The sequence below is a fragment of the Antennarius striatus genome, chromosome 5 (assembly GCF_040054535.1).
Source record: "Antennarius striatus isolate MH-2024 chromosome 5, ASM4005453v1, whole genome shotgun sequence".
NCBI lineage: Eukaryota > Metazoa > Chordata > Actinopteri > Lophiiformes > Antennariidae > Antennarius > Antennarius striatus.
Genome location: NC_090780.1, coordinates 558,902 through 583,617, shown reverse-complemented (window position 1 = coordinate 583,617; position 24,716 = coordinate 558,902). Strand labels below are relative to the sequence as shown.

Below are 24,716 nucleotides of genomic sequence, written 5' to 3'. Positions count from 1 at the left end.
TTGCGCTAGCCATTCGCCACGTCGCCAGAGGCGAAGTAAAATCCAGATTGGCTACAAGGTTTTTAGACTGTGTAGTCACAGTGGCGTTCTTATTTTTACGGAAAAAAAGCTAAAACTTATTACTTTTTCTCTCGCTAGTGCTGCTATTTCCACTAGCACTGCTCGCTAGTGCCACTATTTCTGCCGGCGCAGCTATTTCTGTATGCCGACGGAATTTAGCCGAAGTGACCCGAACGCTCCCGATCATTAACTATACACTCGGGTCATGACCTCCTCTCGTCCAATGAAAAACAAAAAGATTCTTTTTTTATAAGCTAATTGGTGTACAACAAGGAGAGGACCATCGATCAAAAGAATCCAGTGTTTTCTAGTAGAGTTTGTGTTAAAGTCCTCATTAATAAACAAATGGTGAATGCTGAGAGGGGGGGGGGAGACAGACCGATCAGAAGGTCAATGAAAGATATTATCAATACTTGTTAGTAGTCTTAGACTTTTGTTCCCTCTGACCAGCAGGAATAACCAGCGATGATGTAAATGTGTTTTCACCTCACTTGATGTTTTATATGTCTTTTTAAATTGAAATGAATAATATTATCTAATTTTTAAAATAAACTAAACTCTGTCATACCAATGGTGTTGGTGGTGGTCAGAGTTAAATGTCTTCTAGTCTCAGTAAACTACCAGTAAACACTGAGTAATATTTAGTCTGACTGTATCTTCAGAGTGAATGAAGTTTTCAATGGTTGAATCTCACATTCATTCCTGCATCAAGTAGGACAGAAATAAAGAGAGTTCAGCTCCAGCTGCTGGCTTTAGGGGGTTTTTGGAGGGAAACTGAACACAAGATTCTGTCCTCAGAATGCAGGAAAACAACCCCATTTTCTAAAACATTTCCTGGGGGGGGCCCCCCAGACCTCACCAGTGGGGGGGTGTCCCCCCTCACGCCCCCCGGTGACCAGGGTCGGTCATCCACGCGCTGCGCCGCTGTCTTGGACACAGAATGTGGCTTTTTGTGGCTAACTCAGTTCTTCTAACTGAGCCACAGCGGTTAGTCACACCAGCTCCTGGTGACCAGCACAAACAGAGTTAAAGACTTCTTCATTCAGGCACTCATTGACCCTTTACCACACGCTGCACGTTGAAGTGGTGAGGTAGGGTAAAGGGCCTGGAGGGGGCAGGACCAGGTCATCTCAGACCACTGGACACAACATCTTCACAGCAGCCTCAAGAGGAGACAGAACTTTTAATCATTTACATCCTTCAAGGTGTTTTCTAAATACAGACTCCACTCATGTTGGTTCAGGCTGTCCCAGAAGCTTCTGGGCCGACATCAAGATATGTTTTCTGCCTCCACCAAGAATACAGCTTTGAGTTCTTCAAACAGCAATCTCAAGACAAAGAATGAACACACACACACACACACACACACACACACACACACACACACACACACACACACACACACACACACACACACACACAATCTTTGAAACAGGTCATTATGGTGTCAGCATGCTGTGAAGCCAACACTTCCCAAATCAATACACAACTTGCTATATTTAGTCAGAAGGTTTCTGGGATGAGCTGCTGAGGCTGTACGAGGAGAGAAGCCTCAGCTAGGAGCTCAGTGCTGAGCGCTGTGACGTGGCCGTATCCTTTAATCCACGGTTTGATCACTGACAGGTTCCTCACAGCGGCTCAAACCGTTCCTACATATGTGGTGTCAGCGTCAGAACACCGTCTGTTGGAGACATCGTCGTCTGAAGTGTTGGTCCTGGGCGTCATTGTTATTCTAACTGATGGCATGGTGTGGTGAAACGGGTGGAGTCAGTGAAAAAAAGGTTCTGCCTCATCCTTCGGTCGGCTGTCATGGACACTCATCACCATCAGAACCGCGTGAATAAACGACGAAGTGAGAACACTGAACGGTGCACGTATCAGAACTAGATCACACACTGGATGACTACCGTACTACGTTAGACGTGCCATCGTCAGACTTAAACTGAGTCGTCTGTCATCATGGAGCCTAGTTGGATGAGGACAGACGCTGCACAGGTCCACCATGTACCGGTTTTTACTGGTTCTGTCTTGTTTTTTCTGGGAACCCACGAGGACTTTTTATTTAACCCAAATTCGAAGCAGTGTCATATTTTTTCTTTTGCGTTGGGGTAAAAAGCTAAGACAAGGATAGAGCAGTCATTAATAATGACTGATGCATTACATGTAGTTCACTAACGCAGTCTGTAGTACCCCAGACGGTCTCTGCCCAAGACCGTCCACCTTGGGCAGAGGACTTTAGCAGGGACGTGGTTTTCTCGTGAAGCTGGTGTAGACAGTGTCTGACTGTTACTTGTCTTCTTACATTAGTCTCTCTGTAAATGGTGTTTAACTGCTCTTCCAACTGTTTTCCACTTCACTACTGAAAGCCTCATTCTTTCAAGAAGACAATCTTCATCAAGTACTCCAGGATGCTTCATGTTATTTTATAAATTGTAGTTCTCTCTCACAGGAGATAAAACGATTAGACGGAGGGGAGTTAAACATAAAACCACAAACAGTGGTGTATTTAATAGGTGGAGCCGTGGCCAAAGTCAAAGCGATGCTCAGCAAGGGGGCGCTGTTTCTTCTGGCGGTCAGCAGGTGGTGGACAGTCTTAAACCGCTTCAAACAGTTAAACAGAATTAGAGAATCCTTCATTGTAATAAACAGACTCTCAGTGATTATAGTCTAATTGGCATCCATGATGGGAATATCAAATTAATTTGATGTCCCAGCACCGCGTGATAACTCATGCTGTGGAGTGACAGGAAGCCGTTGCTATTTTTTCACACAAGAAAACCCCCACATTATTCTCATTAGCTGGTTGACACCTCCCTCTCCATACTAATGGAGTACCCCTACAGACGCTACAGTATCAACCACGGGAAATCAGACGGAGAAAGAGGAACAGGATGAGAGTCTTCTCACCCACAAACCTCTGCACACAGGATGATGTTGTGGCATGAATATTAGAACAGGGATGAGGATTAGCCTGGTGGAGGGTGTTACGCCTTTCATCTTTCAAGGGACGGTAAAAAAAGACACGAGTCCTCTGGATGAACCCGGTTCCTTACAAGAGTTCTTAGACGGAGAAATGAAAGCGTGTCAAAGCGTACCTTTCAGCAGAATTCAAGAGGAGAGTGTAACAGCTCATTATATTGACTAATTTATTTGCATAGCAGCTGCCCAGGGGAACGAAAAAAGTCTTATCAACCAGAAAATTCTGTAAGTAGTCCATTTACAAAGCAGACCTGTCGCCTGCAGCAACGCAGCACCAACCCCTCAAACAGCCTGTCCAGCATCAAGTACACTCATCCTGCACAAGTACGCTCTCCAAAGAACAGTAATAAACAAGTACGCTCTCCAAAGAACAGTAATAAACAAGTACGCTCTCCAAAGAACAGTAATAAACACGTACGCTCTCCAAAGAACAGTAATAAACACGTACGCTCTCCAAAGAACAGTAATAAACACGTACGCTCTCCAAAGAACAGTAATAAACAAGTACGCTCTCCAAAGAACAGTAATAAACAAGTACGCTCTCCAAAGAACAGTAATAAACAAGTACGCTCTCCAAAGAACAGTAATAAACACGTACGCTCTCCAAAGAACAGTAATAAACAAGTACGCTCTCCAAAGAACAGTAATAAACAAGTACGCTCTCCAAAGAACAGTAATAAACAAGTACGCTCTCCAAAGAACAGTAATACACACGTACGCTCTCCAAAGAACAGTAATAAACACGTACGCTCTCCAAAGAACAGTAATACACACGTACGCTCTCCAAAGAACAGTAATAAACACGTACGCTCTCCAAAGAACAGTAATAAACAAGTACGCTCTCCAAAGAACAGTAATAAACAAGTACGCTCTCCAAAGAACAGTAATACACACGTACGCTCTCCAAAGAACAGTAATAAACACGTACGCTCTCCAAAGAACAGTAATAAACACGTACACTCTCCAAAGAACAGTAATAAACAAGTACGCTCTCCAAAGACCAGTCATAATAATAATAATAGTACCGTATTTTCCGCACTATAAGGCGCAAACACACGGAGAAACTGGACTAAAGGTGAATAAAGACCCTGAAAGCTGAACTTCCAGCCTTTTCTGTAATTCCAAGAGCAGTCACTGCTAGACAAAGGTGTCTGGTGTGCGCTGCATTGATTTACAGATGTAGTTGATAGCTATGGGGGGGGGGGGCATTCAGGCTTGTGTATTCTGTCTGCAGCGACGTGCGGTGAGATTCACGGCGGTGAGACACCGACATTAGTCAGTTCTAGGAGTAAAACAGCGTCACGTTTGACAGTAAATTATCAGCCTGACATTAAAAACTAGTTAAAAATTGTTGAGGACACACAGAAGCAAATAGCTGCACCTCACCTCCGACTGGACTACCGATCGATCGGAACAATAATTAATTAATAAACGGAGACGAACGTCGGAGCTTAAATATCTGCTTCGAACTTCAGATCAGGAAATAATCCACTCTGTTGGCACTGAGTGGTCCACTGTAATGAGTTTAACCAGTTTTTAATGTCAGGTTTTTAATATGCATGTTGACGTCTTTCTAAGATGGCAAAGTGATCAAGTGATCAGGTTTCCTTGATGAGGCTCAGAATGGCTCATTGACATAACAACAGGGGCCATTCAGAGGTAGTCAGGAAGTCATGAATGCAATCATGACTGTCTGAGCAGCGCGGCTCCATCTAGTGGACGTCCAAAAGCTGTTGAGTCGATCCACTGGACGTTAAGAAAGTTCTGGAAGACGTTTCATCTCTCATCCAAGAGACTTCTTCAGTTCAGAGATGGCTGATAATGTCCCAGCTTATAAACCCAGTGGGACATTATCAGCCTGGGACATTATCAGCCCCCCTCTGAACTGAAGAAGTCTCTTGGATGAGAGACAAAACGTCTTCAAGAACTTCCACCAATCACGGCACTGGTGTGGCTCCACCAATCACAGCACTGCTATGGTTCCACCAATCACGGCACCGCTGTGGCTCCACCAATCACAGCACTGCTATGGTTCCACCAATCAGCACTTCTGAGGAAACCGGATCTCACTTGTAAGACAACAGCGGCTGTAATTAGACGTGAGGAAGCCCTTCTACGTCAATATTTTGACAGGTTTATGACAGTGAAATTACTGGCAGAGATCTTGCCAAGGATTTAATTGTTACATGTGTAATTACACGTTTGGTAGGGACTGGCTGGCACAAAGCATCAGTTGTGTTATTAACAATCCACTATAAATAGCATCATTCAACTTGGCTGCTTCACGCCGTCTCTGACTCCATAATCCCGCCATGAAAGATGATATTGTGCAAACCCTTCAAAGGAGCCTCTCACAAATCGCTTCATTACTCCACAATTTCACCGAGCAAAGGCACGTCTTTCAAAAATCAATTCATTATCCAACTTCTGGCGGTTGAAAGACACTGACTGACCGTGGTTTAACGTATTGATTTCAGCTTTCAGACGTTCAGTAGATGACAGGACAGCAGCCGTGGACCCACTGAAAGACTCAGGAACAATGGAGGGAACCACAGGAAGATATCCAGTTTAACTGCAATGGTTTTATTCTGGTTCCTGCTAAAAATACAGGCTTACAGTGAGACTCAACAGCAGAACGGGGCTGAAAAACCCTCATCTTTGTGCGTTACGTTGCACTGCCTGTCAGAGAACACGTTCTCTTCATTCTTAGTTTTGACATTCTGTCAATGCATCAGGTCACCAGGAAGGAAGAGGGTGGTTTACAAGTGTGTCTCAGACTTTTAATTTTGTTGAAGTAGCCGCAAGTTAGCTTTGTGCCGTGTTCAAATCAGGAATACAGGTACACCTCGTCTTACATCGTCAACCGGTCACAGAAGACAACGCGAGTCTAAAGACCACATTAGTGGAATTAACTAGTCTTCAGAATAAACTGTGGTTCCTTCCGGCTCTCAAGGGGAGCAGACGTTTTCCTTCCGTCTCCTGTTGTCGCTCTCCAACTCAAACTCACTGACTCTCTGCAACATTCAAATGACGAGAGCAAAAGTAAAGCAGAGGAGTCTGACAGAAAAATATGAAGGACAATCTAGGATCTTCTCTTCTATGGAAAAGTTAAGGAGTGACCTCACAGAGGACTTGGAAGAAAAGTTGGAAGAAAAGTTGAAATCAGTGCTAGACACCGTGGAAGGAATGAGGAACGAAATGTGAAAAGATGTGGAAGAAAAAGCCTGGCGTGTTGTTGTCTTGGAACAGGGACAACAAAGAGTGGATGAGTTGGAGCAACGCGTTCGTAGGAATGATGTGATCATCACCGGCATTACAACCAAGCAGAGGAATCACACACAGGCTGTCCAGAGGGGGACGGACCCCGAGACGCTGGAGCTACAGGTGACCCCTCACCTGATCCATCAGAGGGGGACGGACACCGAGACGCTGGAGCTACAGGTGACCCCTCACCTGATCCATCAGAGGGGGACGGACACCGAGACGCTGGAGCTACAGGTGACCCCTCACCTGATGAATCTGCAGATAACTAGAGATCCAGACCAGACATGTCATCCACTATCTGGAGGTCGGAGACCACCTGCAGTGCTGATAGACTCAACAATGACCAACACCACTAACCCACTAGGTTTGTAACTTACTAACTAACTAACTAAGTAGGTTTTTATCTAACTAGGTTATTAAACTGTTTCTAACCAACTAGTTTTAAACTAACCCACTAGGTTTTAACGCTGTACATTTATTGGTATAATCCCATTCAGAACAAGGACCTGTCCTGTGGACGTCCTGAGACGCTGCAGGCCGTCCCACACAGGAGCCACAGGTAGACCAGCGTACCTGGGGGGGTTCAGTGCTACAGGAGGAGCCACTTATCTCCTTTAGGAGGAGCTGGTCCTCATTAGCAGTCATTGAACAAGGCTGGTAGTGTTTGTGAGGCATCGCCTATCACAGCCCCCCCAGCGCATCAACACTGGGGGAGGTGTCGCCATTACAGGCTTGAATAGGAGTGAATGCAGCGCAGCGAGGGGGGGTGTGGGCTGGTTTGTTTGTCTGCTGGAGCAGCTCCAGTCGGCAGGCGACACGTTGTGTCATCAAGATGTGTAATCACCCCCAACCCCCCACCCCCCAGATGAGGACGGGGCATGGTACAGGTAAATGCTGGGTACATCGGTGTGTTCAAAAGCCCCATCGATTCGCCTGTCGGACATTTCAACTGAAGGCAATTTTGAAAACGTCTTTGTCCTCGAGGGTGGGGGGAAGAGTTTTCCCTACAAAAGGTCAGCGCATGAATGTATAGATAGAAAAATACAGTCATGACTTTATATCTATATATTTATATAGTGTTAAATAAGAATTTAACACTAATGTCCACAAAGTTAGATGAAAAGGAATTGTTAATCCTGATCTTATGTTGTAGCATAGATCATTTTTGGGGGGATTTGTTTAAATCTATGACCAGTGGTCACATGACTAATGTTATTTCTCCTGTCCTCAGCAAGAGGTCACAGTATTCACCAAATATCTTTAAAAACCTCCCCAATTATAAAAACATTTATATCCAATCACAGATAAAGGTTAGAAAAGTGCAAAACCATTCATGCCATGAACATCCCAAAATATTTTCCATACAAATTTGCCGATCAACGTTAAGCAGCTCAGATGAACATGAATGCGTGTGTGTGAACACACACACACACACACACACACACACACACACACACACACACACACACACACACTAGCTGATGGTGTCCAATGTGTTCCAACAGATCCCTGAAACAGCTGATGTTGCCTGTTAACACGTGGACAGTATTTTAGCGTCAGGATGGGGGGGACACGTACCTCGACACACCGTCCCGTTCTCCACAGCCTCGTTCCCGGCCTTACACAAGCAGCGTCCAATCGGAACCATCCATTCGCCGTCTCCGTTGCAGTACAGCTTGATGGGTACGTCCACCTCCTCCGCGTTGGGGATGCAAACACCTCTGGCAGCCACCAGGGAGGTGCTCTCTGCTCCTGAGAGCGTCTCCTGGAACAACGCCCCGTTAGCGATGATACGAGGACACTTCCGATAAAAGACGCGAACGGCGATCAGTGACATGCAGCCGCCGTAGTCCTGGAACGCCAGGTAAAATCCGTTCCGTGACACAGGGCCGAAGCTCCGGACCTCAGTGTTGATCTTCATGACTCTGCCCCCCAGGTCCACCTGAGAAAAGCTCTCATCTGCTGCGATGGTGTCGACTTTGATCCACGGGTTCTCCATCCACGCAGGGGAGGTTCTGGTGGCCGTGTCCGCATCAGACTCGTAGTAGTAGAGGTTAAAGGTCTCTTTGCAGGACCCGGGCACGTTGGGAATGCTGCTGCAGTCCCTCACCGAGAACTTCATCTCCACGTGGATCCGCTGCGCACCTCTCCGGCGGATGTACTTTGTTCGTACCCAGTTGTTCTGATTGTTGTCAAAAACATTGCAGACCTGGTAGGTCCGAATAGTGTTCATGTTTTCATCATAACCGCTCACCTCCTCCCACTGTGGACCAAGAACAGACAAACACACATTTACATGTGGATGGACTGGAGCAACAGATTCATTCAGTGAAGCACAAGTCAGCCTGAAATGGTCTCCGCCTTCACTTCAGTATCACTGCTGTTGAGCTGGTTCCTAATGTGGAGTCAAAAACATTTTTATGAGGATCTGAACACTTCAAGTAATCTGCTCAACTTTGTGTGAATCCTTGTGTGTATGATTTATTAGCTCCTTACCAGTTCAGCGTTTTGGGGCGTTAAAATGAGAAACCTGGCGGACATCTTTACTGTCTCCGTGTGACGCGTGGAGGACACCTCTGATCCCTTACAGTTGAAGGAAACACCAGAGAAGGGGCTTGAACAAAGCGGGGAGGTGCTGGTGAGCGTGTCCTACTTTTACTGTAACCTGAATAGGACACGTTCGTAGCAGCACTGGAACGGGTTCCTGGCTTTGCAAAAGCTGCTTTCTCTACGGCAGAGGACGGAGGACAGAAGACATGAACTTCGCACAACTCGACTCATACGTTTACTGACATGATGGTAGAACACGGAACCATCGTACAGCCGAGGGCTCCGTTCCTGGGTACAGAGTCCACACTGAGCTCTACCTGATCGTACGACAACCAGCGGTCTGTTCCCTGGGGTCAACCATCAACCAGCTTTAGACACTGACCACCCTCACCAGCCAGCAGGTCGCGACCTTCAACCAGACTTCTCACCACAGGAAAACCCTGTTTCAACCCCCCAGGGCCAGCAGGCCTCAGCTGCACCCCCTGCAGCCCCCACCACTCGTCCTCCCCCCTTCACTCTCCACTTCACAGCTGATATAATTTCTCAGATTAGTCCCACTTAGTGAGGACTTGGACAGACCGACGGGCAGGGAGAGGAAAGTCGCCCCTCTTGTAAACCGGCGTTCTATCAAACTAATCAGAACGGCTTCAGTCCTGAACTCCCACGTCCTAATTATTCATTATTCACCGTTGGTTCACGCCGGCTCCCCCCGAAGCAGTGGAGACAGACCGATGCTTCGACTAACCTTTATTAACCAGGAAACGTACGTACGTTCAGCCAGAGAGACGTACCAACCCTGGGAGCACCTGAACCTGAACCATCAGCTCCTGGTCCCTGGTCAGGGTGTCCACGTACAAGAGACAGTAGTAAGACGGGACTACTAGTAGTAGTTAACTAGTAGTAGTAGGAGTACTACTACTACCACTAATAATAGTAGTAGTAGTAGTAGTAGCAGCAGCAGCAGCAGCAGCAGCAGCAGTAGTAGTACTAGTAGTAGTTGTAGTAACAGTAGCAGTAGTAATAGCAGTATTAGTACCAGTAGTAGTAGCAGTAGTAGTAGCAGTAGTAGTAGCTGCAGCACTAGCAGCAGTAGTAGTAGTAGTAATAGTAGTCCTGGTAGCAGTAGCAGCAGCAGCACTAGTAGTGATAGTAGTAGTAATAGTAGCAATAGTAGCAGTAGCAATAGTAGTAGTATTACTAAAAGCAGTAGTAGTCGTGGTAGCAGTAGTAGTAGTAGTAGTAGTCGTGGTAACAGTAGTAGTAGTAGTACTAATAGCAGTAGTAGTCGTGGTAGCAGTAGTAGTAGTAATACTAGTAATACTAGTAGCACTAGTACTAATAGCAGTAGTAGATGTGGTAGCAGTAGTAGCAGTACTAGTAGCACTAGTACTAACAGCAGTAGTAGCCATGGCAGCAGTAGTAGTAGTAGTAGTAGTACTAATAGCAGTAGTAGCCGTGGCAGCAGTAGTAGTAGTAGTAGTAGTAGTACTAATAGCAGTAGTAGATGTGGTAGCAGTAGTAGCAGTACTAGTAGCACTAGTACTAACAGCAGTAGTAGCCGTGGCAGCAGTAGTAGTAGTAGTAGTAGTACTAATAGCAGTAGTAGCGGTGGTAGCAGTAGTAGTACTGATAGCAGTAGTAGTTGTGGTAGCAGTAGTAGTAGTAGTAATAGCAGTAGTAGCCGTGGTAGCAGTAGTAGTAGTAATACTAATAGCAGTAGTAGCCGTGGCAGCAGTAGTAGTAGTAGTAGTAGTACTAATAGCAGTAGTAGCCGTGGTAGCAGTAGTAGTAGTAGTAGTAGTAGTAGTACTAATAGCAGTAGTAGCCGTGGTAGCAGTAGTAGTAGTAGTACTAATAGCAGTAGTAGCCGTGGTAGCAGTAGTAGTAGTAGTAGTACTAATAGCAGTAGTAGCCGTGGTAGCAGTAGTAGTAGTAGTAGTATTAATAGCAGTAGTAGCCGTGGTAGCAGTAGTAGTAGTAGTAGTACTAATAGCAGTAGTAGCCGTGGTAGCAGTAGTAGTAGCAGTAGTACTAATAGCAGTAGTAGCCGTGGTAGCAGTAGTAGTAGTACTAATAGCAGTAGTAGCCGTGGTAGCAGTAGTAGTAGTAGCAGTAGTACTAATAGCAGTAGTAACCGTGGTAGCAGTAGTAGTAGCAGTAGTACTAATAGCAGTAGTAGCCGTGGTAGCAGTAGTAGTAGTACTAATAGCAGTAGTAGCCGTGGTAGCAGTAGTAGTAACAGTAGTACTAATAGCAGTAGTAGCCGTGGTAGCAGTAGTAGTAGTACTAATAGCAGTAGTAGCCGTGGTAGCAGTGGTTCACACCACAGTGCCCCCTGCTGGCTGGAGGATCCAGGTGTCATGTGACCAGCAGACACCCTCCCTGCTGCTCAGGAGCAGCCATTGACCCTCCCACTTGTGGGGGAGCAGAGAAAGGCTGTGGGCCAATTAAAACAGAGTGGTCTGTCGCTTCTGCTGAACAGTGTCACACAATTGTAGTTCCATCAACTGAATGTGGGGGCAGGTGGGAGTTGGGGCTAATGAGGGACGCAGACAGGGTAAGCTGCAGGGACAGGGCTGGCAGCCATGTGGGGGAAGGGCCTGAGCCAAACAAAAAAGACCCCAAACAAAATGTGTTTTGATGGAGGGCCTCTTTTTGTCCTGTCATGGCCCCTTTGCCCCACTTTCATCAGAGCCATCGGAGGGAAGCAAATGGGGTATAATAAGGTCCTAACGATCAAGCACAGAGTGTGAAATTAGAAGAAACGTCTTCATTTTCACAGCTCCTTCTCCTGGCTGTTAGCAGGCAGCGCTGCGTGATGGTGGTCATGTGTTCAGGGTGCAGGAGGTGAAGGTAACCCTGATGGGGTTTGTCAGGATGCATTAGTTCGAGCCGATGAGTCGTCTGCAGATGACGAGGATGATGATGGAAACCAAAGCGAGACTGTTGTTCCGTCGGGTCCTGCTGGATTACGCAGCGTCGCTCCTCTTCACCCGTGTGTTATTACAACATAAAGATTAACTGTAACTGTAAAGAAACTGGATGTTGGTAATGTGTGGTCGGTTGTAGAAGACTTTAGACGGTGTTCTTCGTAGTGCTGCCTGACATGAAGGCAGTGGTGTGGAACAGAACAGAAAGTTCAGTTTTAATTGGGTTTCTTGGGTCTTTGGTCGAATCATCCTGCAGTCAACTGGAATATAATCCAGATTGTGACCTCACTTGCAGGCTGTTTACTGTGAGTTTACAGCAAACATCTTGAGTAAAGGTGGTTTGTTCAAGATACCAACATTTGACTTATGAACATTCGTAGATACGAACATGTGACGCCTTATCCGACTATTGTTCTGCAGTTCCCCTTTCTGCCATAATGCCCGCGGGGGCAGCCCTGCTGTGCTCACGCAGCTCCAACACTCATCTCCCCCCTCTTGTTACCCCCCACTTCAAAGAGGTGATGTGTTGTAATGTCAGTGTCCATTCCTCCGTTCGTCCACCAAATGTCTCCACAACCGTTCAGACAGAAATGTGGAACAAAAAGCAACCGACTCAGGCAGCAAGGGGATGAAGATGAGATGATGACCTTGACCTTGAGAAAACTAGGTTAAGGTCAAATTTAAACTTTTGTACCGGATAAGACAGAAATACGCGGGGGAAGGTTCGGTGTGTACGGTGTGCAGTGTAGGGCATGTCAGGACAGTTGTCATGACAACCATCTCAGCATGTTGTTGCATCCTTTCAGACTGTTGTGACGACAGCATCGTTTGTGTGAACCCAACGATACCACGGAGGGTTCTGCAGGCTTCTTCACGTAAGCAGTCAGCAAACAGCCGTCCACGGACGAAACCTACTAGCCAATAAAAAGTGATTATGTCGGACGGCCCGGTTTGTCTGTGCTGCAGGTTGAGTTCATTAGTTTATGAGCAGCCCTCTGACGGAGGTTTGCTGAGTCGTGGCTTGTTCTGTGGTGTTGTGCTATCCTGGTGGACATGCTACACAACCCCGTGTGAACACGAGTATCTCTATAGTGATGCTACGCAAACCGGTCCAGAGCCTTCAGGCCACTCCGGCTGGCTGAGTGAGAAACCAAACAACGTGCTGCGATCAATCCTGAATAAAATAAGCATTAATGTTTTCTTCATGAAGACACGTGTAAACCTTGGCCCCACATGAGAGAACATCCACCGGCTAGCCCACAAACCTCTGACTGACGTGATGTGTTAGCTGGTGTCCTGCTGGGGCTACAATCTCCTCCTACGAACATTCGCACAACATTCATACGACTAAACCTACGATCAATAAACCATGATTTCCAGTATACCCATGAAGTCAGGGAAGTGTACCCATTTAGCAGTTGGTCAAAGCAAAACATCCTAAAACTGACCATAAGTACAACCCTACCTACCCTACCTAACTTCTCATCAGGACCACTAACGACCACCAACCTCCCCAGGACAGATGTCTAGAAGTCATGTGTTCAAACACACGACAGGATGCTGGTGAATCTCTTGATCCCCAGATGACTGGACTAAACGGTGCGTTCAGAGTGTGTCTGATGGTTCAGGAATAAGTAATGCCAAGAGTCCAAACAGAGCAGGGCAGTAAGTATGAGGTATGAACTCGGGCCACGACTCAGCGCTTTAACGCGTCATTGTTTAGACAGACCTCAGGATTTATCACGCCTCGTCATTACACTGTTGGGTCGGAGCTGAAGTGGTTTCCTGATGCACAGCCAGAACACCGCTCTACCGCTGACACGAGCCAATCAATTATTCACAAGAACGCAGGCAGAGACCCCCCATCCCCACCCCAACCCCCACCCCCACCGCTCCATTCACAACGGTGGGAAATCTGTCAGAACAAGTGGCTTCCCCAACGGGACAGAGGACAAATCACACCCCTTCAGTCAGAGCGTCTACACCCTTCAGTCAGAGCGTCTACACCCTTCAGCCAGAGCGTCTACACCCTTCAGTCAGAGCGTCTACACCCTTCAGCCAGAGCGTCTACACCCTTCAGCCAGAGCGTCTACACCCTTCAGTCAGAGCGTCTACACCCTTCAGCCAGAGCGTCTACACCCTTCAGCCAGAGCGTCTACACCCTTCAGTCAGAGCGTCTACACCCATCAGCCAGAGCGTCTACACCCATCAGCCAGAGCGTCTACACCCTTCAGTCAGTAGGTCTACACCCTTCAGCCAGAGCGTCTACACCCTTCAGCCAGAGCGTCTACACCCTTCAGCCAGAGCGTCTACACCCTTCAGTCAGAGCGTCTACACCCTTCAGCCAGAGCGTCTACACCCTTCAGCCAGAGCGTCTACACCCTTCAGTCAGAGCGTCTACACCCTTCATTCAGAGCGTCTACACCCTTCAGCCAGAGCGTCTACACCCTTCAGTCAGAGCGTCTACACCCTTCAGTCAGTAGGTCTACACCCTTCAGCCAGAGCGTCTACACCCATCAGCCAGAGCGTCTACACCCATCAGCCAGAGCGTCTACACCCTTCAGTCAGTAGGTCTACACCCTTCAGCCAGAGCGTCTACACCCTTCAGCCAGAGCGTCTACACCCTTCAGTCAGAGCGTCTACACCCTTCAGCCAGAGCGTCTACACCCTTCAGTCAGAGCGTCTACACCCTTCATTCAGAGCGTCTACACCCATCAGCCAGAGCGTCTACACCCATCAGCCAGAGCGTCTACACCCTTCAGCCAGAGCGTCTACACCCTTCAGTCAGAGCGTCTACACCCTTCATTTAGAGCGTCTACACCCTTCAGCCAGACCGTCTACACCCTTCAGCCAGAGCTTCTACACCCTTCAGCCAGAGCGTCTACACCCTTCAGCCAGAGCGTCTACACCCTTCAGCCAGAGCGTCTACACCCTTCAGCCAGAGCGTCTACACCCTTCAGCCAGAGCGTCTACACCCTTCAGTCAGAGCGTCTACACCCTTCATTCAGAGCGTCTACACCCATCAGCCAGAGCGTCTACACCCATCAGCCAGAGCGTCTACACCCTTCAGCCAGAGCGTCTACACCCTTCAGTCAGAGCGTCTACACCCTTCATTTAGAGCGTCTACACCCTTCAGCCAGACCGTCTACACCCTTCAGCCAGAGCTTCTACACCCTTCAGCCAGAGCGTCTACACCCTTCAGCCAGAGCGTCTACACCCTTCAGCCAGAGCGTCTACACCCTTCAGCCAGAGCGTCTACACCCTTCAGCCAGAGCGTCTACACCCTTCAGCCAGAGCGTCTACACCCTTCAGCCAGAGCGTCTACACCCTTCAGTCAGAGCGTCTACACCCTTCAGCCAGAGCGTCTACACCCTTCAGCCAGAGCGTCTACACCCTTCAGCCAGAGCGTCTACACCCTTCAGCCAGAGCTTCTACACCCTTCAACTAGAGCGTCTACACCCTTCAGCCAGAGCGTCTACACCCTTCAGCCAGAGCGTCTACACCCTTCAGCCAGAGCGTCTACACCCTTCAGCCAGAGCGTCTACACCCTTCAGTCAGAGCGTCTACACCCTTCAGCCAGAGCGTCTACACCCTTCAGCCAGACCGTCTACACCCTTCAGTCAGAGCGTCTACACCCTTCAGCCAGAGCGTCTACACCCTTCAGTCAGAGCGTCTACACCCTTCAGTCAGAGCGTCTACACCCTTCAGCCAGAGCGTCTACACCCTTCAGCCAGAGCGTCTACACCCTTCAGCCAGAGCGTCTACACCCTTCAGCCAGAGCGTCTACACCCTTCAGAGCGTCTACACCCTTCAGCCAGAGCGTCTACACCCTTCAGCCAGAGCGTCTACACCCTTCAGCCAGAGCGTCTACACCCTTCAGAGCGTCTACACCCTTCAGCCAGAGCGTCTACACCCTTCAGCCAGAAGGTCTACACCCTTCAGCCAGAGCGTCTACACCCTTCAGCCAGAGCGTCTACACCCTTCAGCCAGAGCGTCTACACCCTTCAGCCAGAGCGTCTACACCCTTCAGTCAGAGCGTCTACACCCTTCAGAGCGTCTACACCCTTCAGAGCGTCTACACCCTTCAGCCAGAGCGTCTACACCCTTCATAGCATCTACACCCTTCAGCCAGACCGGGGGGAGCCCGACTGACGGCACCCCGTCCTCTGAGTGGGGGGGCAGTAAAGTGTCCGGTGATAAATCCAGACGTGACGACTTCACTGCTGCTCGGTGTTCAGCGCTGCTCACACACGACATATGTCTGCTTGTCATTTCAGGTAATTAGAAGGAAGAATTGCTGAAGTATACAAACGCAGGATTATAAATCGTGATTTAGAGAAGCTGTAATATAGTTTTACACAAGTCACTTCCAACAATCTAGTGTAGGAAGTTAGTTTTACAGCTGCGCTTGAAGAACTTTCTTAGAATAATAATTTGACAGACGAAGTTCAAATCTGCTGTAAAATAGAAGAGTGGAACAACAACAACTGCCATAACACGTCCGACTTAATGTCATGCTGTTACTTGTTTGCCTTTCCATTTTGCAGACTATCGGGTGTCAGGTTAGGATATATTTCATGAAGCTGCAGCGAGCAGTGAAAGCCAGCGGCTGGTGCCCCGCTCTGCTGGATGTTAGCCATCCAGCGACTAAGCCCCCCCAGCCATGCAGACGTGTGTGTAAGACAATAGCTTCTGTAAAGCACTTCTTGCTGTTGTGTGCAGTGGGAGAGCAGCTCCGTTTCCACACCTGTCGCCCGGCCGTGACGGACGCGCTGTCTCCATCACTCTCACCCTGACCCTAACCACTTTCCCCTGAGCTGACGAGGCTCAGCCGGATCGTCTTAAAGTCGTGCCGGTGCTGATAGGCTCACCTCCACCAGATTAATCCAGCGTTAGGGACTGAGTTTCATGTCAGTCTAACAGGGATGTCCCCTGAATTCACACAGAGGAATAACCAGAAAGCACGGGGTCAGTCACGCCAATCCGAACTCCAGACATGGACATACGTGACCTGGAAGCGTGACGCTGTGTTCAATCAGGCCCTTCGCCACATGCTGGTGTAGGGAAGAACCGAGAGGTCTTCAGCGCAATAGTTCGCTTCTTTTCACTTTTTTTCGATCAAACTTTCCCCCTCATGGTTTGAAAAATTGATGTCTGTGTTAAATTTTGACATCTTTTCATATTTAAAATGACTGAAACATGAGCTGGGCTAGGGTTTCCGGAACCGAACAGATTTCAGGACCTGGACCCGGACCAGGACCTGGACATAGAACTGGACCTGGCTTTCGTTTCTCATTGAACGTAGGCATTGGCAGAAAGCAGACGTCATGCCTTCAGGTTGGGAGGATGAAGCTGTCTTACATTACTGGTCAATACATTTTTCTTTTGCTTCCTCTTAGTGCAGAAAGACACAAAATGATAGAGTATCACTCAGAACGTCTTCAAGACAAACCACAGCAGCATGAATACTTGTGCTGGATTTTCAAAATGCACCAGGAAATAAGTCTACAACATTTTTCTCTCTTTTTTGGACTGATACTTAGAAGTCTAAGCCTTGTGGTGGGGAAATAAGTGGGGGAGACTGAGACTCTGGGTTTGGCTGGCTTCAAGTGGGCCTGGCTTACATGTGGCTGGTGGGAACCAATGGCCTGGCAAACAACGTGGAAATACTGTGACTCAAACATCAGTGGGTCTAGTTAACGCATTGCTTTAGACGAGCACAGGAAAACATCTAATTTAAAGTTTCACTTTTTTCATACTTTGTTTTTCATGAGTTATAAAGATAGCTTAAAATTTAAGATCACTTCAAAATGAGAAAACCCCAAAGTAAAAGTAGGCTGGTGAGTATTATAGTAAGTATTAGTATAACAGGGACTACACATGTGTGTGTGGAACTGTGGTGGATATGTTCTAACAGAGATGGTATCTAGAGATGGTATCTACCAATCAGCCAATTGGTATCTACCAATCAGCCAATTGGTATCTACCAATCAGCCAATTGGTATCTACCAATCAGCCAATTGGTATCTACCAATCAGCCGATTGGTAGATACCAATCAACTGAACCAAAGAGCATCAAACAAAAGACAGAGACATGTTTGTCTGAAGCAGTCAGAAACTACTAGAGTTCAACTGCAGTTATCAGAGGCAGATGGTGATGATGGTGATGATGGTGATGATAGTGATGATAGTGGTGATGGTGATGATAGTGATGATGGTGATGATGTCACTTACACTATTTTCACTGGACCCTGACACGGGGTACACCGTCCAGCCGAGCTCTGCTGTAGCTGTGGTGGAGTCCATCAGTGTCTCTGTGGGGAGAGATCAAGCACACAAGGTCAAGTCATCTTCTGACAACGTGAAAACAGGGCGGTGTTTCCATGGAAACCACCTCAGTTGCACAAATAAAACAACAGGGAGAACAGGCCTTTAGATTTGATCCGTTCAAAAGGTTTAGGGTCAGATCTTCTGGTGGTGAAGAAGTGGACGTTAGTTCAGATGAAAGTCGACAGCGTGATGAAGGAAACACCCGTCTGCTCCTGGACTGAAGGAGCTTCAGGGTTTGTGACCTTCTAAAGGTCAACTCATCCATCAGTTCATGTTCAACAAGTGACGCAGAGCATAGAGACGTCATGGGGGAGTCGGATGGCCAGAAGTTTCACCAGAGTCCAAAACCATTCTGATCAGCAGAATGTCATCAAGCAAATGTCTTGTCAGGAGAACCAAGCTGGACCATCTGCCACGGATTAGCTGCTGGAGGAAAACACCTCTGCTAACTGGGGCCAGAGAAAGTGTGCCCCCTGTCTGTCATGAGGTCGTCTGTGGTCCAGAGTCCACGGTGATATGTGCTCACTGCCCGTCAACCCTCAATAGAACTCTAACTACGAGCAGGAACACGGCCACCAATCGCAGGAGACCATGAGTTTGGGCTCAGCGGCTTCAGGAATCACTTCTAGGACATCTCCCTACCCTTGATTTCCTAAAGTTAAGGAAACCAGGGGCAGGACAAGAACATTCTTCTCCTGCCCCTGGTTTCCTGATGATTCTTCTCCATACCGCTGGTTTCCTGAACGCTCTTCTGCTGGTTGCGTTCAGGACCCGTTCTGTCTTTCGGGGTCTCACCAGCGCTCACATGACATTTCCCGTTTCCCATCCTATTCAGTGATCACACCACCTAATGGTGTAATTAGGCAGATGAGGCTCGACGGAGCAGCTATTGATAACCCTGTGTGACTCAGAGCTGAACATCCTTTCTGGGTGTCAGTCAGTAAAACAGTAATTATGCTTCATAACGATAACAATAATTAGTGGGTGTTACAGAAGAACAGGAGCCGACCGGCTGACGATTCCGCCTCCCTCTCTCCTAGCCACTGCTTTCCTTCTGTCTATAAACAGCACAACCATCAAACCATGTAGCCCTAACCCTGAAACTAACCCCTAACCCTGACCCTGAGTGTACCAGACATCAGCTGATTTAGGCCTAACCCTTAACCCTAACCCTAACCCCTAACCCTAACCCTTAACCCTAACCCTAACCCCTAACCCTAACCCCTAACCCTAAATGTACCAGCCTGTCGTTTGAAACCACTTCCCAGACTAATGTCGTTATAACAACTCTCTCCAAGCTCTGGACTAGGGTTAAGGTTAGAAAAACAAGGAAACAAACTGTACAGTAAATACATTTGTACCCTTTGGGTGACCGTTGAGAAAAGACATTAAAATTAAAAATAGTAATTCAAAATGAATTTGAAAGTAAAAAATAAAATTTACATTTCAACAGAATTCACAATATTAAAACCTTTTCCCAAACTACACATTTATAAAGACAACTACTTGGCACGTGTAACAGGAACGATAGCTTGTTCTGCAGGGACAGACAGATGGACGTTCACACATGATTACTGCAGCTGGGTCATGTCAAGTGTCATATTAATCCCTCTTTGTACGATAATAAAGTTGTACCAGGACCTGAAGGCAAACCCCACCCTGTCCATGTCCCTAACATCTCAGTGGTGCTTGGTGTTTGAAGTGATGGGGCTCCTGGGAGGGGCCCCTCCACCCCTGGAGGACGCAGCCATCCTTCCCTGCCCACCATTTTTTAAACACAAATGTTCAAATATCTTCTGGGGTCAGAAAACATCATGACTTCACAATAAATAATTAAAGCTCGAAGCCTCTAACTGTGGGGGGACCCTATGAATATTCAATCAGCCTACCGGTCTAAGAAAAGCCTACCAGGCTGAGAGTCATGAGGTTAGTGCTGATGTGAGATGAGGCTGGGGGGGTGATGGTGGTACTACAACAACGCTTCTTCTCTAAGAGGGGTCAATCCTGCATCTCAGCTTTCTAAAGAAAGCAGCAGCGCTGAGAGCTGTTCAGAGAGGAGATGTCAGCTCGGACTGAAGGTGTTCCCAACGCCCCCCCGGGAGACACCGACAGAGCTTCTCCACATTCACACAACGTGAGCCGCCTTTCAATGACATCCAGCCTCCCTTCCTCTGCTTACCCACAGCTCGTTCCTCCCAGTCACGTTTGCTCACGTATGCTGCTGGTTTGTAATCAGACTGTCCATTTGTGCTTCAGCGCTCTGACAGATAGACGGACAGTCACTCAAAGTCGCATTTCTGCAGTTCTCCATGACTGCTGCTGTTCCTGTTCCCTTTCAGAACGGTTATACATCTGTCATGTTCTAGCATCCATGTTGGAACAGGATTCATGAGAGTCTCCTGTAACAGACGGCAGAAGTCCGTTCTATAAGCTGGTACTCGATGCATCACCACTGAAGAACCGTTCTGCTAGAAGGTTCAATCCAGAATCTAAGGACAGATCATGAGGGATACAGTCAGGCTGTCTCTGGGCCTGGACTTTAATGACGGCGTCTGGAAGAGATAAGTGACCTCCAGAACAGTGTGGAGAGCTTCCAGACTCGTCTTCTTCTGATCTTTATCACCAGTAGAACTGTAGCCTCCACTCTCCACGGAACAAGCACCCCAACGCTAAAATTAAAATCATTGCTTTCCACTGCAAAGATAAAGTCGAGCTAACAATGAAAACCCTGCTGGATAAAATTAATTTCGACCACGGCTGAAGGAAAATTGCATTTAAACGCATTTCCCTCAACACCTGAAAAGGTATCTGTTGACAAATGATTTAAGATGATGTGGTCTCAGAGCAAGCTGCTAGCGCTGTGCTAAAAACAGAACGGGCTGAGAAATGTGTCCAGGCTAGGAGTAAGGCAATGACACCCCCCTGAGGGGGGAGGACGTGATTCATGGGTTAATGATGGACGGGCTACCGTAGGGCCCGCTGAAGGAACAACCGTCTGCCCCACTGGGGAGGAGGAAGTGGTCCCAGCAGCTCAGTTCAACCTGTCTGTCAGCACCGGCCGGGACATTAAGGGCCCAGAAGAGCATATCCCTGTGTTGGAGATGAATTCTTAATCCACTTTCACAAAGAAAGAGCCTTTGTCCAGCCTGTGGTGCTGGCCCAGACCCATTAGCATGTCTGGTTTGTTTTCAACACTCAGAGGAAGGCTGGCGTAAAGCCCTGGATATCCAATGCCACGCCTGGTATGTTGTGATGTCACACATCTCTGAGGACACACAAGTGGTGTGGAAGTAGGTTCAGAGCTGGGATGGGGAGGTAGGGCTCAAAGTGTGTGTGTGGGGGGGTCCTCAGCGGAGGAAGACCAAGGATGAAGCTGGGGGGTTGACTTTGGCAGAGGATAGTGTGGTGTGAGACGACACACAAACACTAGTGCACACAAAGCAGGGCTCTGCTGAGGGGCTGCTGACAGAGCGGTACAACATGGGGCTCCCAGGGGCCTCCAGCAGGATGTACAGCAGTAATCCCTACACCGCCGCGCTGCGGTGCTGCTCTGGGGAACCCAACGTGTCATCAGGCCAAGCAGCAATAGATTAATACAAACATGAGCAAGCAGGCAAAATCTAACGCTCCATTTAGACTGACAAACTGCCAAGTCCTCGTATATCACCTCTTGTTGCTCCGCCCTCCACCATATATCACCTCTTGTTGCTCCACCCTCCACCATATATCACCTCTTGTTGCTCCACCCTCCACCATATATCACCTCTTGTTGCTCCGCCCTCCACCATATATCACCTCTTGTTGCTCCACCCTCCACCATATATCACCTCTTGTTGCTCCACCCTCCACCATATATCACCTCTTGTTGCTCCACCCTCCACCATATATCACCTCTTGTTGCTCCGCCCTCCACCATATATCACCTCTTGTTGCTCCACCCTCCACCATATATCACCTCTTGTTGCTCCGCCCTCCACCATATATCACCTCTTGTTGCTCCGCCCTCCACCATATATCACCTCTTGTTGCTCCGCCCTCCACCATATATCACCTCTTGTTGCTCCGCCCTCCACCATATATCACCTCTTGTTGCTCCACCCTCCACCATATATCACCTCTTGTTGCTCCGCCCTCCACCATATATCACCTCTTGTTGCTCCACCCTCCACCATATATCACCTCTTGTTGCTCCACCCTCCACCATATATCACCTCTTGTTGCTCCACCCTCCACCATATATCACCTCTTGTTGCTCCACCCTCCACCATATATCACCTCTTGTTGCTCCGCCCTCCACCATATATCACCTCTTGTTACTCCACCCTCCACCATATATCACCTCTTGTTGCTCCACCCTCCACCATATATTACCTCTTGTTGCTCCACCCTCCACCATATATCACCTCTTGTTGCTCCGCCCTCCACCATATATCACCTCTTGTTGCTCCACCCTCCACCATATATCACCTCTTGTTGCTCCACCCTCCACCATATATCACCTCTTGTTGCTCCACCCTCCACCATATATCACCTCTTGTTGCTCCACCCTCCACCATATATCACCTCTTGTTGCTCCACCCTCCACCATATATCACCTCTTGTTGCTCCACCCTCCACCATATATTACCTCTTGTTGCTCTATTTTCCTTCGTATTACCTTGTTGTTGCTCTATCTTTAACTTATATTATCTTTTGTTTCTCTGCTTCAACTTAAGGTTTTGTGGACATCAGTTTTTCCTCAATACTTCCCTTTCATCACATCCTCACCACAACCTGATCTGTTCGTCTTGGCCCACGCACCGAGCTTCAAGAGATTTTACATCATCGTATTAAAATACAACCAACACACATAGAGACGCACAGCCTCTTTAGAACTCAAACGTACTATTATTAGCAAACGCTGAAGCTCAAACACAAGAAGGAACACTTGGTGATCGTTGTCTGAACTGCTCAAAATATGTGATAAAAAAGGTTCTTTTTCTGGTGAAAGGAAAACAAGGTCGGTGAAACGCTTGGAATCTTTAACTCTGCAGAGACACCTCCACACGCCGTACGATCCTCATTTCTGTAAACAAGGTACAACAGTGTTTTATTGTCCTGTATTCTAGTCAATGTACTTATTTCTTCCTGTCTCAGTCGATGTTTTACAGCTTTAAGTTTAAATGTGATACTAAAATACTGCTGTCAGACGATCAGTGTCAAACACACATTTAATAAACTGCAGACATGTAAACTAATCAGATCGGATTCTTCTTCCATGAATTCATGATTCATGCAGGGTGGAGTTGTTTCTCAGAACTGTCTCTGTCTCATCTCATGTGTGATTCAAACAGCCACTTCTCATCCAACTGTATTTTCCTTCCATACGTCAGGAAGTGTTTTTGCTATTAGCAGCACCTGTAGGTGTATCATTAGTCTAGTTTCACCATCAAAATGTACTCAGTGCTGAATGACACCATATTTCATGGCAGAGAGACTTCAATGCAGGCAGTAAATTAGTGAGTGGGAATGCTCACCTGGCCAATCACAACCTATGTGAAAGAAATCTGGCCAATAACACAGACTGGAGGATTTATAAGTGAGCTTTCCATATTTCATAAGTCCTTGACAACCCACAGAGAACTGTTTAACAGTTTAACAGGCCAGTACAATTTAAATTCTGCAGTGGAAAATTCTGTAAAAGTGGCTCCCACATTTTAATAAGCAGCAGCTGAAGAGAACATGATTTAAAAAGAGGCTGCCGGAGTGACGTTCATCTGTCCACGCAATCATTTCAAGAGCTACACGACCAGAGATGTTCCTCTACGAGTGCTGATACCTGCAGCGCAGCAACCAATCACCTCTCGTTATTGAGAGCTTTTCAGATTCAGCTTCTAACTGACTTGACTGAAACCATCTTCACCAGCCACCCACGCTTTACCCATGAGCCTTAGCTGCAGGTGGGTGAACTAGACTGAACACGGAGCCTGAAGAACCAGAAGGGATTCTCTAGTCCATGTCAGTCTGGGGATGGAGTTCCGTCTTTCTCCTTGTTCCCAGATGACTTCCTTCACTCTGGCTCCTGAAGGAGGAGACGGTGGACAGCAGCAGCGACCACTCTGACCACAGCGGCTTCAGCCTGAAACGCCGTCACACTGAAGCTGTGTGCTTCTGTCAGACAACAATCCATCATGGCGGCGCCCTGTCCTTGTTGAGCTGGTCAAGTTCTGTTTCTCTGTTAGACAGCTGAACAGATCCATCCTGCGACAAACCGTGGACCCAGTCAGGTCAACGGAGTCTGGTTGAAATGATTTACAACAGAGATCTGCTGAAAACTGCTGGAAACCAATCCGAAGCATCTTAGTGTCCAACACTGTTCTGATTGGACACCCAAAACACCAGCAAAGAAACCAGACGAGGAATCCTCACCATTACACCAATGTCACCAAAGAAGTCCGAGTTCTGACCGAGAACATTATAGAAATAGAAACGCACAAGACCGACGCTTTCACTGCTCTGATTATGTAGGACTGACTGATGCACATCTCCACACAGTGGATGAAATTACAGCTGGAAAACTTGGCAAATAACAAACCATGAATCAAAAACGTAACAAGGCAGAGA

General features: G+C 47.6%; 1 protein-coding gene across 4 annotated transcripts in view; it reads right to left on the bottom strand.

Moving 5' to 3' along the window:
- The window catches only part of ephb2b (eph receptor B2b), a 98,053-nt gene that overhangs the window by 40,981 nt on the left and 32,356 nt on the right, over nucleotides 1-24,716 (bottom strand). For all 4 annotated transcript variants that reach the window (XM_068314408.1, XM_068314410.1, XM_068314409.1 and 1 more), the window contains exons 2-3: nucleotides 18,018-18,097; nucleotides 7,882-8,566 (exon numbers count right to left, since the gene is read on the bottom strand). In XM_068314408.1, the coding sequence (XP_068170509.1) occupies nucleotides 7,882-8,566; nucleotides 18,018-18,097 (765 nt within the window). The remainder of the gene's footprint in view (nucleotides 1-7,881; nucleotides 8,567-18,017; nucleotides 18,098-24,716) is intronic.